This window comes from Ornithodoros turicata, chromosome 8 (assembly GCF_037126465.1).
Source record: "Ornithodoros turicata isolate Travis chromosome 8, ASM3712646v1, whole genome shotgun sequence".
NCBI lineage: Eukaryota > Metazoa > Arthropoda > Arachnida > Ixodida > Argasidae > Ornithodoros > Ornithodoros turicata.
In genome coordinates, this window is record NC_088208.1 from 32,079,100 (window position 1) to 32,096,799 (window position 17,700).

The 17,700-nt window shown below is 44.8% G+C and overlaps 1 protein-coding gene across 3 annotated transcripts in view; it reads left to right on the plus strand.

Moving 5' to 3' along the window:
* Nucleotides 1–17,700, plus strand: part of LOC135367029 (plasma membrane ascorbate-dependent reductase CYBRD1-like) — a 57,545-nt gene that overhangs the window by 22,178 nt on the left and 17,667 nt on the right. Inside the window, exon 1 of one of the 3 annotated variants that reach the window (XM_064600090.1) lies at nt 1,696–1,771. The exons of the other annotated variants lie outside the window; for them this stretch is intronic. Coding sequence (XP_064456160.1) covers nt 1,728–1,771 — 44 coding nt within the window. The 5' untranslated portion in view covers nt 1,696–1,727. Of the gene's footprint in view, nt 1–1,695; nt 1,772–17,700 lie in introns of those variants that run through there. 3 annotated transcript variants of the gene reach the window in all.

Sequence of the window (17,700 nt, forward strand, 5' to 3'; positions counted from 1 at the left end):
ATATAAACCCCACACGCACCGTTCAAGGAATGACGTCAGAGAAGCTCGGTCATTTCCATTGGTAGTCGTTAACACGTGATCTCTCCCGTGCTGCCTCACTAGCGGAGACGTCTGCAGTGATTCCAGAACCGGGTGAGTTTCGGTTTTGGCAATGTCGATTTTCTATGCGGCTCTTTGCCCCTTTGCTGCAAAACGTGGAATGCAGGTACCATGTCGATGTAAATAATTTCCTTTCACATTTGGTTGACATAATATGGGACCAACTGTCACGTCCCTGTTAAGCTGGATGAGTCATGCTGTGTATGCAGCAGATTTATTATTTATAACTCTTACAAAAACGTAGTCCTTAATCTCTTAGGTTTCGAAAGTATAGGTAATGCGTTTGGCAGTATGCCCGTTGGCGTTGTGTCAATATCGTGCTCAGCAAGTGCAAACCATTTGTTACTAAGGTTTGATCTTTACAACGTCACCATGTAGTATGCAAAGCATGCCGTGTGGAACGCTAGGGAATGCATGGCCCAAATACTTTCTTAGACGTCTGTTGAAGATAGAGCGCGATAAAGCGAGATCCCATGTGGCTTTAGCCGAAACTTTCTCTTCGATGAGTTGTACATTTGTACGCGTAGCACAAATGAGATTAGATGGAATGACTGCTGTGCACTGTTCTGTGGGAGCGATGATGGCTTGGATTGTGTGCCTCTGTTTTTGAGGCTGCCGTATCGCTTACGGAGAACGTAATCCGATTATTTGAAAAGAAAGCACGTTCAGACAGCGTTTCGAATCAAAGATCAGTGATATGCATTGTGGACAATAAGTACGGATGTATGGGAGGAAGCAGGTGGCCCAGATTTTTTCCAGTTTAGAGTAACATACAACACTCAAAAACAGTCGACGCTGAAGCTTTCACATTTGTTTACAGTGCTAACTTTCGTGTGGTCCATGACGCTTTTTGAGGTACCCTGGTACCTCAAGAAGTACCCTTGGTCCCCCACGCGAAAGATAGAATCGTAAATAAACACAGAAAGCCTCAGTGTCTACTGCTTTTGAGTGTTTTTTTATCTTCGAGTACCTTACTTTTCCCTCCTTGCTACTACATCTACTATAGTAATACATATAACAGTTGTATCGGCAGACGGGATGTGGGGGTGGAATGCCCGTAACCTCCGGAGCGACGTTATTTTCGACTGTGGTTGTATCGAACAACCATCAAGCAAATAAAGTTATCTTGCAAGCAACTTCAAACACAGATGCACACGTCGCGGATATTAAGATTCCCACTGCAAGACATGAATGTATACCTGCACAAGCGTGTTCACTGCAGTGCTTCCAGGTGCTGCAGCGAAGTGTTGCAGTGCCAATTTTTAGGCCACGTACAACAGCGAATCCTTACCAGCTGACCGTTCGCGTGGAATACTGTTTGTGGACGTAAATTCAATATAATAGCCTTCGAACTGCGATCACTCAACAGCATCATATTTGTTCGACGGGGACTGCGCAGTACTGTGCGCAGAGTGAACAGTATGCGTGACCGAATAAGAGTGCTTGCACAGCTCGAGACACACTGCGTTAAATTCTTTCCACATACTACAAGCGAGAGGAAATTCACACCAAGCCCACACGATGAACGACGGTACTTGACGCACACGCACACATCCGCTTCCGCAAACACAAGTCCGGAGAGCAGAAGGCTTCAACAGAAAACAGATGTGCAAACAGGGAGACACACCATGAGCGCTCCAATCATGTATGGGGAGTTTGACTACCCAACCTGGTACGTACAGATCTCGCAACTATGTTTATTTTCCCACCTTTTCATATATACGGTCGCGAAGGAAAAGAAACGAAGAAGAGAGCAACCCTTCTCACGATTGGGAGGTCGGCCCTTTCCAATATGTGTGTCGTCTGATGTGAAGTGCATTGAGGTCGAGGCAGAAGGGAAGATGATTCTTGACCGGTCAAGTTTCTCACATTCGTGATTTCTCGGAGGGGGGGTGAGAGCGGAAGTCAGTCGAATAAGTAAGCGAGTACTTTTCATTAATCGCTCATTGTTAATACGCGGAAGGAATCGGAAGAAGTAATGGCGGAACCACGAAGGCGTCTGCTTGAGGCATTCGCGTGAGATGGAGTAAGAGTTGCGAGACGGGGAATTTGGTGTCAGTACAGTGAATAAGTACGTAACAGGGAATAGGTTTTAAGGATTTTTAAAGATTTACGGAAATTTATGGTGACTATTGTTGGGTGTATTGTCTCCGGATGCCCCTCCCTTCGCAGTGCTTGTAGCTGCGGTAGATATTTATTGTCGTTCATTGTCACCTCTGATTCATCGGGGGGGGGGGGGGGCGATATGTTTATTAAGAAAAAGGAAGGAAAGGTCAGCCAGAGGGAGGTCGGATTGCTGTGATTCATCACTGATTCACTAATCACTGATTCATTCTGGCTGATTCATCACTTACATTAGTCACTATACGATAAGAGAAGATGTGCCAATGAGCAAGGTTCAGCCACTTCAAAAGTACAGTGCTGGACGAAAGTTTACGGAACACGCTCATTACTTACTCAGAGTAACATGCTAACAGCAAATGGGACCGTAAACTTTTGTCCAGCATTGTATACAAGGTGACGTCACGTTATCATGTTTTCGGAACCGGTTCCGAAAGCATCTTACGAATCTACTATAGAATGTCTTTATTTGGATTGCGACATCATTCCAGAAAAGTCTCGATGTGTATTTAGTCCTGTAGAGAGACACCATCCCCTCTACAGCAGTACAGCTTGGGACAAAAATTCACGAAACAGGGCATTGGTGCGCTTCTTCATCGGAGCCGTCCCCTGCCGGCTACGCCACGAAGAAATCGAATAAGAAACGGGTGATTGGCTATTCTATCAGTCTCTCAGTATGTGTACCCGATGGGTTTTTCTCAGAAGACGCTTCCAGACATATGTCGGCACAGTTCCCTTAGAAGTCGGCCCCAGGGCGCATAATTCCCCAGGGCGTCAGTCGTGACGTTGCCCACCTCTGTGAGGCCGACAACGGCCAGCCCTTTCACCATCACCAGCACCACCGTATTCGATCTTGGGATGTCGTTCCGTATCGGGACCACTGGCGTTTTTTAAAGAAAAAGGAATAAAAACAAAAACCAAACGCTTTTATGTGAAAGGGGAGCTAATTAGTAACGAAATTAAACAGGAATGACCCTCGTATATTGCGTAAAACGTATAAAAATTAAATGTTATCGTCGGTTCCTTGAAGGCGATCTGCCACCTTTATGAGGACCTTCTGATTTAACCTGAGGCACAGTCTCGGCGCCCGCACCACCTAGTGCGTGCCTTGGTGGGGGGGGGGGGGGATATGACCCCGCCCCCATCCTGTAGAACCTAACCTAGACTAACCTCACTAAACTGAGGTGATCGAGCCCAATTCAACGACCCTACCTCTTGCAAGGTGTTTCGAATTCGTTAGGCTTAGCATTCCCGTGTTTCTCCTGCGCTAAAAGTGGATCAGATGGGGTTGTTGAAATGCATATAAAAAAGTTTCTAGTCCACAGAATTTTATAATTCTTGCATTTTTAGATTCAGTACACGACCTCCTTTCACTTCTATGCAATATTTACCTTCCTAGCCTTTTCACTAATTTTTAAAAACGAGTGGTCCCGATACGGAACTACACCCCAAGCTGTACCACATATTCCAGCTGTTGTCATCTGTACTCGTTCAGTGTGTACTGTTTTTTCTTGCTTCTTCCCAGTTTCTGTGCCGGCAGCTATAACGCAACCGCGAATCCTTGTTTCATCAGGTGATCGGGTTTTATGGAAGGAACTGTTATTTCCTGTATAGCCGTCGTGAGAGTCGAAATGATCTCATGCACGAATAATGCAACGAGAAGCAACGCTTCAGTGAAAAGGGGTATAGAAGTTCCGGGTCGGGTATTTTTATACGCACCACGAACCCAATTAGCGGGTAGAGTCCAAACAAAGGTTCCAAACTGTTTAAAGGGATATGTTTTTGGAGACGTCAGGCGATGCCAAGGCACGTATCTTCTCCGAACTGAACAGAGAAGAAGAAATGGAGAACGCCTTCGGAAGCATTTCATGAACGTTTTGATGACGTAGCATGTGTTACATGCTTCTAAGAGAGAGACAATGTGGTAACAGACGAAGAGGAGAAACTAGTCATTCGAGCATTTCAATTTTGTGAATGGCTCTTAGAACGAGGGGTCTTCTGTTTGATGGTTGTTGGAGGAACGTTCAGAACCAAAGGAGATCCACACATGCGCGGCATGGTGCACATTGTGGTGTCCAAGTCCTGAGAGTCTTCGCTTTAAGTAATGCAACGTATGGTGTCTGTGCTTCGTCAAAGCATGTTCCTGAAGCTCCAGGCCGCACGTAAAGTCGCAAGTCCCCAACGGGGATTTGTTATAGGTCTTCGTCTTGCAGTGGCCTCGGCTAGCCTCTAACAATGTGATACATAAGTAGTGCGTGACAAAAAATAACCTTGAACCACACGACCTTAGGGTCGTATGGTACAAGGTCATTTTCTTAGACCTTAGGGTCTTCATGTGACCACTAGCCCATTTATCCTGTTGAAGGATCGTTGGAAGAAGGCTCGTATTGAAGATCCGGTCTAGCAGCCATGGCATGGGGTCTTCCCCTTGCTTTTAAAGTGCACTCTTATATTACTAAGGGAATGCTAAACGATAGATAGCGGGTGTAGTTTCAGGAGGCTGTATTATGGCGTTAAGTTTAGGTTACCCACTAGTGACGGGATGCAATGCAGTTCTTTCCTTACACTTACGCGTACAATGTGTGGTGGATAGTTCCCAAACCTGAAAAAAAAAAAAAAAGAACCAAGAAGTATATGACGAAGGAGAATCAGAATTAACTGGTGCAGGAGGCATGCGGGCAGCAGTCGGCAAGGCAACAAAAACTACCGTTGCGTCTGCTAAGTTTTTTTTTCCCCTGTTCGTCCCGTCTTATTTTTTTGTCAGCCGTTTCACTAATAAACCTCTACCCGGGAAACGTCATCATGACGTTGGTAGACAGACTGAAACAAATCGGAAGGAGAGGACTGTGTTCCACAAATTGACACTTGTTCGCTGCCTCCTATTGAAAGAAAAGCGGGACCGAAGGTTGCGTCCCTTGTTCGCCTCTAGCTTCGATCACAGTTCAACTCTACCAAATTGGTGGTGCTGTCGAACACTATGACGTCATTTGTTTACAAACAGGGAGAGGTCTATCGTACTTCGTGTTTTACTTGCGACCGGAGTGTTGCAACCATAAGTACGTATGTCCATAACAGCGTTGGGCACTCCGTAATTGAGTTCTATTTCGAATTTATTTTTGCTAGTGCGTGGACGTGGCTTGATAACATTTTCACACACGCAAGAGCCATTTTTTTTTAACGATGGTCACGCGTACTCTCCCATTCAGAACAAGCAAAAAACGCAACCGAGATTGAGAAATCGTCCGTGCTTCCCCACGAAAACGTTCTGACATATTTAGCGGTCCGTCGTTTATTGAGATACTTCCGGTAGAAAATCCTCGTATATTCGTGTTATTTACATTGATGCATCAATGCGTGAAATCTCGCAACAGCAGCAACAACAAATACTCTGATGATGGCAGATGCAGAGTTACGGTTGTAGTAAATTGTATGCATGGGATGTGCGCTTTAAACGCGGAATGCACCTGAAGTTTAAAGTACACTCTAAGGAGAAGAAGAAGAAAAAAGGTGGAATTTCCTACCCATGCTGGTAGAACGACAGGACTTCTACCATTTCGGGCCAATCCATGCGCGCCTTCTCCTCTACGGGCATAAGCGGCGTCGTCTCTTTCTCTTGCTCCCCTCTCTCACGTTTACTCTAAGAAAAAAGGGTAGAATTGCCTACCCAAGCTTGTAGAACGACAGTTTCTATCCTGTGGTTGGTTTCTACTCTATAGTTATACGCAATAGATAAAAGCGGTTTGAGTAGAAATGTGGTTGCAATACAGCTATACCGAGATCGGTAGAAAATTCTACCTTTTTTTCTTAGAATGTAGTTGAATCCAAGCAACAAAACTTCCAAACAAACAAAACGTCCAAAACAAATATTTGAATCGAAGTAGCCGTAATTAGTCTCTGGACGACATTTTTCGCATCACTTCAAGAGGGCACACTCTTAAAAATCAACTTCACAACCACAGCACGCTCCTAGCCAACCGTCACCTCGAATGATGTCGTTATCTGACGTGATTTGTTGAAAACGGGGGGGCGTACGCCTTTTCTGTGACAATTATGACCGGTATAAGTGTCGCAGAAAAAGCGTACGCCTCCCGTTTTCAGATAACGATATCATTCGAGACGATGGCTGGCTAGGAGCGTGCTATGCGGTGAAGTTCATTTTTAAGAGTGCATGTTCCTCCCTTAATGATAGTACCACGAAAAAAGTCGTGTAAGAACAAAACCATTGACATTGTTGCTGTCGCCGTCTCTGAAACTCAACATGGCAGCGTATCATACGAGACGCATCAATTAGCCAAGAATTTGCGCATGGGTGCATAAACCTTCTCTGGCTATAACACAACGCCGAGCAAGCTTACATAAGCACTTCACCCAAAGCTTCTTCTATAATAATACCGCCACTATTATTTATATGGTCGTGATGACAGCGTCTGCAAGGCTCTCCTTGTTCCCGTCAGTCGTGCTTCGAGGTCAGCGCCTCCCGCGCAGACACGAGTCCCTGTGGTTCGAGTTATATTGGGATCTCTCCGCCTTTCCCCCTTTGACTTGAGCAGCACCCAGCTGGTTGCATTCCCGCTCTCGTTACGCGGCATGGCCGTCAATGCTTCAACGATGACATCCCTGAAAACGAATATTACGAAAGTTGCACTTCTGCACTCTTAAAACAGAACTTCACCGCATAGCACGGCGTGCGCCAACCACGAATGATATGGTTATAAGGATTGCCACGAATGATATGGTTATCGCTTCTGATTCGAAGAGAAAGGTGGGCGTACGCCTTTTTGTGGCAATTTGGATATATGAAAATTGCCGCAAAAAGGCGTACGCCCCCCCCCCCCCCCTCTCTTCGAATAAGAAGCAATAACCCTATCATTCTTGGCAATGGTTGAAGCACAGCGTGCTATGCGGTGAAGTTCTGTTTTTAGAGTGTGGAATACATGCGTGTGCCACTCTTAAAAATGAACTTCGCCGCATAGCACGTTCCTAGCCAACCATCGTCTCGAATGATATCGTTATCTGCCCTGATTTATTGAAAACGAGGGGCGTACGCCTTTTCTGTGACAATTAATGAACAGCATAAGTGTCACAAAAAGGCACATTCGGGAGTAAAAATCAAAATTGGAATTTCTAATGAGAACACGTGGTACACAAAGAAAGTTACTGGAAAGGTGTCTGTGCGAAATCTAATTTATAGGCACAGCTTGCTTCTCATTTGCAGAATCGCATTCAGTTTTGCCAAAAACAGCGACTTCCGAAGCTCGTCTCATTTGAAGAGAGACAGACGTCCGTATTTCTGTTTATTTTGCTTTCATTTTTAAAACCGTTTTTACGACAGGCGTAAGTAAAATAAACAGAGCAGCCAGGAGCAGAACCGTTCATTTCCACACTTCCGACGTCTATCTCATCTCTTCGCAACTGTGTAGCTATACTACTCGCTGTATATTTGCCGAAGCAGGAGCGCGTTCTCTAGCACACGTTAGTGACCTGCGGAACTTTTATCAGACGACAGAGTAGCAGACGATTCAGGAGATGCCGTCTGCTCAGTGTTCGTCTGCGGCTCTGCGCAGGTTTTCGTGCGTCCCGTTATTTGCATGCAGGATGAACTATGGGAGGGATGCCCATGCCAAACGTGGATAGGTATTAATCCTCGTAATACTCTGTTTAGAATTTCTGATTACTAGGGTATCTTGTCACTTGAAAGAAAAGTATAGTGAACTCTCGTTATAACGAAACCGCTTTATTCGAAGTTTTACACATCCCGACCGAAATGCATGCGTTTCGAACCGGATTATGCGAATTGTTGTGCCATCTGGCTCCGCTTATTGCGACGTGTGAGCTCATAGAAGCATGTGCTCTAAACTCTTCTTTTCTTTTCTGCTCATCCACTAATATTTGTTTCCTTGATTGAATACCTTCTTGAAGACTCCCGCGGCTGTGACTTTCTTTTGTGTGCGTGTGAATTTTTATCTCTTTCTTTTTGGTCCGGGTGAACTTTTTTTAATTTTTTTGAAGAGTAGCCAAATATTGGCTGACCCCTCTCAAGAATTAAAAATAAGAAGACTCCCGCGGCATTTCCGTGCATCAGAGGCTATATGTACTGTCACTGTTTTTGTGTGTTTGCCACTGATATCGAACTACCGCTTATATCGAATTTTTTCCCGTTCCCGTTAACTGACTTCGTTATAACGCGGATTGGTTGTACAGAGAGACAAAACACAAAGATAAAAAGCAAAGTCAGGAGCAAACGTCCACGTGTGAACATAATAACGAGTTAATAAGAAAAAAAAGTCTTTTTTTAAATCTTGTATTCAAGCACAGAATGACATTCCGTTGAATAATGTAGCTCACATAATTTGTTCAGTCGTCATAGTGTTCTGTTGTCGCTGTGTTATTTAAAAGCGAGTAAATGTGCCGCGGTTCAAATATTATATCACAGGCAATCAGTGATAACGCAGGATACATTTCGCATTTGCTTGTTTGTTAGGTTCGTTAGCAAGAAAAAAAAAACATACCAGGCTCCTGTCTCTGACCGCATTCATATACCCTCCATACACGAAGAAAGAATAGCCCTCGAGGCTCACGTCTAAACTGAAAGACAAAAAAAGCTGCAAAATCACGTTTTTGGAGTTGTTTCACACAGCGCCGGACAATGAACCGACGTCCTATGATTCCCATAGCGAAGCGATCATCGTCGCTAATGCTTCACGAACATTGCCATGCCTAATCGAGTAATCAGCAGAATCCGATGCCAAATCGTGCGTGAAGTTCGATTCACCATTGGCCGGCCCCCCTTCGAGACGATCCATTCAACCATCTGCACCTAGAACCCGTCGAATACAATGTGCCTCAACAGACGCTGTGGTTGTAAGTTCTATGTGCCGATATTTCGTACAGAATGCTTTGTAGGTCGAATCGTTCGTTATAAGCGAATATCGTGACGTGCGGATTCCTATATTTCAGTTCTCAATGGATGTGCGCTGCGACCCAACGAGATTTCAAATTTCAATTGTATTCGTGTGGATGCTCCATATATGGAAGGTATAGAACATGATGAACAATAAAATTAAAAAAAAAAAAAGAATACTCTAATGACAAACGGCGTCTTTCATGTACACCTAACGAAGAGTTGGCGTCAGTGTTGTGCCTCAGATGTAGTGACGATGGCCAACCTCCGAAATTGACGTTAGAAAGCCGAGAACTCGTGACGTGTTGATCCGTAGAAGGCCTTATTATGAAGAAGCCGATCTTGGATTTTTATGCTGAACGATACTGTGCCCGTGGTATGACATCGATACTGCTCTCAGAGAGAGAGAGAGAGAAAAGGGGCGATTTGATAAGAAACACCAACCGCTTAATTTGTGAGCGGGACAACTTATACGCGCGAGTTCTGTACCATACATGCGTCAGTGCAGGTGGAAGTTTACGACGGGAAGCAGCTGCGCTTGACGTTTCCCATGTCCGACTGGCGGGCACCATTATGCATATCCGTGCCTCCCCTTCCACGGGGCAGAGGAGGAACGAGACATGGAAAGGAGAAAGAGCGAATATTAATTAAAATATCTGTCCAGACAAGCAACAAACACGTATAGGCATTCCAAAAATAAACGAATAAATAAATGCAGAGCTGCCTTGTGGTGCTATACGTTCTACAATTCACACGCGAGTGTTGTCAGCACTGATAAATTTCAGAATTTGCATCAACAGCATCTCATTTCTACGTGCTGGAATGATCCGAATCAAACTGATTACAAAACCTAAGCACGAACTGGAAGTGTTGTCAGCGAGGTGGGATATACAACAAGCACAAGGCAGCTGGTGTCTTGTACTAGCATACATGGTATATACTTGTTGGAATGGTGGTATGCTGCTGGTCCGCTGCAAGGTACTTGCTGGTACTCAGTACACAAGGTGCTCGTCGGGATCAGAGTACAAGCTAGTGTGACATCATACTGTTTGTTCAAAAGCGCGTGAAGCAGATGAAGTGATAATTCTTCGTCGACACAAAATACTTCGTTATAATTTCCTTCCTTTTGTCATACTTGATCCAGATTCTATTATCCAATCCAATCCGATCCGATCCAGTTTAATCCGTGTGGCAAGGTTTGGATAGTTAGATCGCAGTCGGGCCCTTTCACTTTCTTTTTCTTTTCTGAATTCTTGCAGCAAGGTGTGCTTACTAATGACCAATGAACTGCACATTTCATTTGATATAGGTGGGATTGTATAAAACGATAAGCATTAAGGTACTCACGTAAGGCTTCGGAAGTAATGGAGTAAGAGGGCCCGAGGAACAGGAAGGAAATGCACGATTACATTGTAAGCAACTATCAAGTGATGATTTTGATTGCGTGGGATGGAGTAAGTGGCGTTGATAAGACCCACAGAACGCCATTAACGTTTGGTTTGCACTTCTTCGTCCTCCTGTAAAGATTCCGAGCTCTGAATGACTTCCGAAGCAAGTAAAAAGGAAGAACTATGGTTGAGTAAAGTGACAAAAAACATCGAGCTTTTCCTTTGAAGGCGAAGAAATTCTAATGAGGAACCCCTCTCAGGTCCGTTTTCCTCCACGTGCACATAGAGACGAGAACCCAAACGAAACAAAGCGAAACCATAAAAACAAAACAACAAAAATGTTGTTTGGGGGATTGGTATTGTTTGTCTGAGTTGATTAGAGAATAATGACAAAGCAACCATTGTTTTCCATCTCTTTGCATGCATTATCACAATTTTAAACAGAAAGTTAAGAACTCACGTGATACCTAAATACAGGCAAGTACCGAAAACAATGAAAGTACTGAGAAAACAGCGCAATTCAAATAACTCTGCCAAAAAAAGACAACGCGTGCTATCACTGGGGCTCGAACCAAAACCCCCTGCATTTGCGGTTAGGGATTCTACCAGCCACGGCACATCGTGCTGTTTCTTGTTTATACTGCATAAATTTTGCTACATAAAATACTGCACCGCATCGTCACGTCTGTCCGGAGTTGTATTGGCTCAAGTACAACGGACAGACGGACGGACGGACGGACGAGGGGACGGAAAGACAAACACTTCCTCCCAAACGATGAAAGATGAAAGTCCCCGAAAAGGTTAGCCAGCTGTAGGACTCGAACCCACATCTTCTGGATTGCTGGTCCAGGGCTCTACCAATTTAGCTAAGCTAACACGCCTTCTCTGCGACTTCCAGGGTGCGTCATCTGCAGGGACAAACCAGCCACTCTCTCTCACTTCCATTCACTCTTGCATCTTTCTCAATGACTCAACCATACAAACACGGGGCAAGGCGACATCTAATTACACCGGAAACACGTCAAACTTACCACACAACAGTATATCGAGGCCAATCTGGCCACCACAACACCTCATCTCCATGAATGTAGTTTTTCAAATTTTGCCGCGCTTCGCTACGATCGCCGCCCGCGCGTCGCCTCTCTTCCGAGACGGTGCGCCTTGTTTTTCCCTTTGCTTTGCCCTCCCGCTCTCCGCCACCCTGTGCTGCTGCTGCTGCTGCTGTTGGGTCAAGTGTGCAACAGGCTCCGAGGGGTGCCTGGAGCCGGACAGCCGCACGCAGCGTGGGAGTGTGTTGCAGCGCTATTTACGTGGATGACCGCGCCGGAAGACGGCTCTAGTCCTCCCCACGCTTGATTTTCCTTCGTAGAAAGCCGTGTGGATATTTACGTCGCGCACAGTGGACAGCCACTTGGAGCTTACTAAAGTGATTGGTAAGCGAAATGTTTCTTTTCGGGACGTGACGGGTGGATATATTTATTCGCTCGGCGCTTTGGAGGTATAAGTGGGTGCAGCTTTATTTCGGGACACAGGTTGTGTATTTTTTGCGTATATGTGTGTGTGTGTGTGTGTTTTTTATGCGCGTGATGACGCTTGCATAATTTAACTGTAGGTCGAATCGTTATAACCTTCGATAGTAGTTTTTGGTTTTTGTTGCTCGCTGCAAACGCACGTTTATGCAAATAAGATGAACTCTCTATAGAAGTAAGAGTCGAAGTATGTAAAAATTGATGGTAGTGTTGAGCAAAGAAGACACACGCACAGTATCGAATATTTAATATGAAAACTTTTGGATTGTTCGCGCAAGTGCTTATTTATCACAATTTGTATGAACGACAAATAGGGAGCAAAGGACGCTTGTTCGAGCTGTGTTAATCACACACACACACACATAAAGGTGCTACAATGTCAGTTCCATTGCTGTTTACTCCGGGAAGCTCGAAGAACGTGGTGTAGCTGATTGTTCATGCCCCAAATTGTTCATGAAGGATCGATGAAACACTTTATACTTCACTTCGTTCTCAAAGTTCCACCTGGCGTTTCTTATTCGCCCCCTTAATTACTGGTGGCTTTTCCCCCCTCAACATCACTTTTACAACCTTCTCACGTATGACAGCTACAGCCAGCACCTTGTCTTGTGACATAACGGAACGTCGCCCTTGCGCTACCGCTTATTATTCTTAATTCTTTCTGTCTGTTAGCGAAAGACGACGGCTGGCAACGTGTTGGGCTGCTCTTAACGAACTCAGCTTGGCCCTGAGCCATTGCCTGAGCCCGAATCTAAAAATATAAGAAAGAGCAAAGCGCTTTGTGGGCCGTTCTTCGGGGCACTTCCGTCCCTTTGTGCTCGGGGATGCGATTTAGAGGGATATAACAAGTAGGATAAAGCGATCTCTCGCTTTCCGGACTTAACGATTACACCTGCGAATGGCACCCATTCATTGTGACCGCTCTGCTGTGCGCCATATAACGCATTGCCTTCAGCAAAAGAAATTCATGAAGCACTGTCACATACTGCTTTAGGTAGCATACAACATAGTGATAGCTAACACGGTGGATGCTTCTTTTTTTTCTTTTTGGCCGTAATGAGGCTGTCTTCGGCCGTAATGAAACACCTTCGGCCGAACTGAGATTTTGGACGTAATGAGACACTTGGGGATTAAAGGATTATCGGTCGTGATGAGACTTTCGGCCGTAATGTGATAAAATCTTCGGCCTAACTGAGATTTTGGGCGTAATGAGACATTTGGGGATTAAAGGATTATCGACCGTAATGAGACTTCGGACGTAATAAGATGCAATTCTAGAAGGAGACCATGCTGCAGGACGCAGTAGGTTTGTAACGTAAGCAGTGTTCACACACATTATCTTGAGTGTGGTATTCAAGATACCGTATGTGAGCTACGTATTACTGGTATACCTTTTGAAATACCTTTCTCGAAGAGTACTTGTACTCCGTCTGAAATAATACGTGCACCGAAAACACTTTTTCTCCCAACGCCGTATCATGTTATCTGTCCGGTTACATGTCGTTCTTTTCTGGATGGGGCGAGCCCGTAGTCAAACCCAGTGCACCTTTACATTTCTGACCTTCTTATCTAATACAGTGTTTCCACTGAACTCCTCCCTTATATACGTCTCAAGTAACAGATAAATATCTGAGAATGGAGCTCCTGCTACAAAGGATTCAGGAACATTTACGGAGTTGACAAGTTTTTTTACTTGTCTTTTCTACCTACCTATATGGACCTATATACCTACCTACCTATATGGGCATGTACTTTAAATGTATCTGAAGTACCTTAGAGGGTCGGGACGAGAAGCTGTTCTTCCTCCGGCCACCGTCCCCAAAGGGTTCTTTGCGACTGAGGTGCATAGTCAGCATTCTAGGTATTCGATGCTCTACGAAAAGCATGATTCCGAATAATTGATACTCTATATGTTAATTAATTTTTAATTTGACATTCCGTATATCCCACCGCAGTTACATCCCTGATATAGTCTTCATTGCTGATACATCACAACCTGGTCAATGTGTAATCAAACACCCGTGACACTATGCCTTATCAAAGTCATGTGAGCTGTGGTGCGAAAGCTCACATCTCGTCATTGTAAGCCTACGCCGCAAACAATGGGTGTGCATATCATTCGACGAGTTTGATTTCTCATGTCGCCAGTCTCACAAACAATGCTCGGCAATACTATAAAGAGTGACACTTGAATAGGCGTCAGATCCCGTTGCAGTCCCTCTTTGACAAGCGAGTGGTGGATAACGGAAGCCTCGCCCTCATAGAGTGGGAAGGTGTGGGTTTTTGGAGGAACACTTTGCCCTTCGGGGGTGTCGCTTAAAATTGTTTGCATACGAAAACGAATGTGTTGACGCGGCAATGGAGAAGTCATCCTCAACACTACTCAAGATTCCCTGTGGGTACCTCGGATTCAGCATTCGTTATGTCGCTGTAGCTGTATTCAGTCGTTGTGCGTACTCTGCAGAATCAGACATGCACAACTTAATTCCTTTGAGATAATATTTTGCGCATGACACAGAGTATCAACTTAAGTAAGGTATAGTATCAAATGTAATTTTTTAAAGATATATAAATCATTTATACTTTTTTTATGATACAGGTTCACTCCGGTTTACTCATAAATACTTTGGGTTTATGTTCAGGATATGCTCCGATCCAGAGGACATCACTCCTTGAGCGGTGTTGATCATCCGCTTGAGCTTGAACCCACTTTTGGAACAAATAAGTGTTTTTACAAGTCTTCAATGCAGACTGCGATCCGGGAATGGAATATGCTCTTCCCGAACAAGCTGTATTGTCGCAAACATACGCAGACCTTGTAAGGAATCCTGAAGGCGTTTTTACATTTTGTAGCCTCTTACCTTATGGAATTCCTTCAGGTCATTTAAGATGAATTAGTGAAGCACGCATGAACATATCTTTAGATATTTCTCACGGCTTTATATGAAGACACAGCCAAACTGCGTTCTACGCAGTTTAATGGGACGTCCGAGGTGGTGCTTGCAGAGGTTCCTTTTCCTTCAATCTCAAGGTGAATACCGTTACATGAGACGGCATAAGCTCCGATGAATGGAATTCGATCCACCGCGAGGAATTTGCCGCGGTGGGCGTGTCCTGTCGCCGACCGGAAATGGTGTGGCGGCAAGCTCTTATTTCGACGACTTGACATTCGACAACTGGGCCAAATCTACTTGGCAATCTGTTGAAGGCTCCTCGCCGGTGGGAATCGATCTGCGTGGCAAGAAATTGCCAGGTGCGTTGAGGAAGTATAGAGCTCTGTCATTCATTTTGGATCATTCCCTCTGTAATGCCGCGTGATATTTCAATGCCTCTTCGTGCATGGTCCTGATTTCATTTGGTTTGCGCACATTGCACGTCCAGAGACGCGCTTCATGGCTGCTTCTGCGTTCCGTCAATCTCGAGAGAGAGAAAGAGAGAGAGAGAGAGAGAGACCACGTAGTTTCAGTAGGTCGCGGCACTCGGAAGCACTCTACCAAAGCGATGCGATAAAGGAAGCTCTCCAATCAAAGATCGGCAATGTGATATCCTCCATTTCATCATGGCTTATCAAGCTTTCGGAACGCGTTATCGTTGACACTTTCCCACCAGCTAAGAACGTGTTTTCGGAAGAAGTATTCCTATTCCGAGTATGCGTTAGAGTCGGGATAAATATTCTTCGTTTTTAAAGTGACATTGGACGAATGGAATTTCTGAACTGCATCTTAAAAGTGCCGTAAGGACCTTTAGGCATAAGTATCTGTACCCCGAGACAACTCAAGCGCTACAGTCACGGATGTATGTCTCCGCCAGCAGAGAATGTAGTTCGCACATTGGGAGTATGGGAAACGTACACGTACGAGAAGGTGGCGGACGCACGTGGAAGCAGATTAATGTGTCTAACGTATTTTCTTTGCTTTGAAAGCATGCAAATGCGCTCCGGTGTTTTCCGACGGGAATTTATTCACATGACCAGTTGCTAAGCAACAGTTTGAGGCATCCGGGCGCACTACGTTGTGACTCGGAAGCGTTATGCGCACGCCTTCCTTAGCCAATCACAGATATCTCTGGAATGTCTTGCGGTACGCATTTGTTCTGTTTTCCTTTCTTTTCCACTCACTATTTCTTTTTTATTCTCTCTCTGTTCTTTACTAACCTGTCCACATGTCCATATGGTTTATTTTTCGATCAAGCAATAAATCAATCAAATCAATCGAATTCAGAAAGAGTTACCAAGATGCCACCTTGCAGGTCCTTTCAACAAGTCCTCCGGAATATAGATGGAAACCCGTATAGGCATTGAAATTGTGCGAACCCCACTTACGCAGAAAAAACACAACACGTTGAGGTCCTGGTGGACACCGCATGTTTCTGGTGTAGAACTACGAGCAATAGGTCAACAGGTTCCCGTGCGAACAGGCAGCTACATTGAGCACACCGCAGCTTTTACGGCTGCTTGAACAGCGGACAGCCAACGGACCTCCCACTTGAGAGCCGGAAGCGGGAAAAGAGGGTTTCACGTTACGTAAGGCTCCACGCGTGGTATTCGCCACGGTACGACTCATGTAAGCGGATCTTACCAGGCATCGGTGAAGAGCTTGTTATGGGAATTCGAGATTCCATTTTCCACTTCTTGAAACTTGACCAGCAAAGTGTAGGATAACACGGGATGCTTTTGAGGCGACGAGAACAGTTCATCAAATGTCATGTCTGTCATGTCTGTCTTGGACCACCGACATTCCGCAGTTCCTGTTCGTTACCCATAAACGTATGAACAAGGACATTAACAGCTCGAGGATGTCAAAATTCGGTCGTACGCAGACGATGTGAACATTTGTGCTGCGGGAGCACAACATTCCGATAGGTTATTCTGAAGAGACTGTACAAGCAGACGTTCTTCATGAGCGTGTTTTCATTGGGTTACTCTTGTGGTTGCAATTTGTGGTGTTCCATTACATCATCGTTCATGATTTACTCGTCGTTGTTGTTGAATTTTGTTGTGCGCGCCCTGCAACAAACCGTAGCGTAGTAATTTATTTGTTTATTTATGATATACCATAGAAGTACCGCGCGCTAACCAGTTGCGCCACTAGGGAACCTTTTTTTTTAATCTACGATACCGTCAGGGCATACTAATAGCATAGTAAGTGACTGATTTTTCACGGTCAGTCCTCACTGTTCCTGCAGACACCTGAGCCTTTTGCAACCTCTCTTCGACACGCTGTCATAAAATCGTGACTCGCCATCTTCGTGCAGGTGCACGGGAGAGGGGAAAGTCATTTTACTCGCCGAATCCGGTTGAAATGGTACCCCAGACGATGTTTTGTCATGTTCAGCTTTGTTCTTGTCTGTAGTTTTTTTTTTTTTTCCATCGTTGTTGATGATCATACCCAAGGTTTTTATCAATCTAATGTATTTTCCCCTTCGTTGTGTGTGCTGTGGTGATCATGCAGTAGTCTGTTATGTACTATGTACCGATTGTGTTGAAACAATGTGAAAAAAACATGGAGATGTGGGCTTGTAGGTTCCATCAACATGAATTCCGGCTACTCCATGCATAGTACTTATATAAGTGTCTGATGCATGCTAACGAAACGTAATGAACGACAAAAAAGTCACACAGGGAACAGAAAATCCAAAGGCCCAAGAATCCAAAGAGTCACAA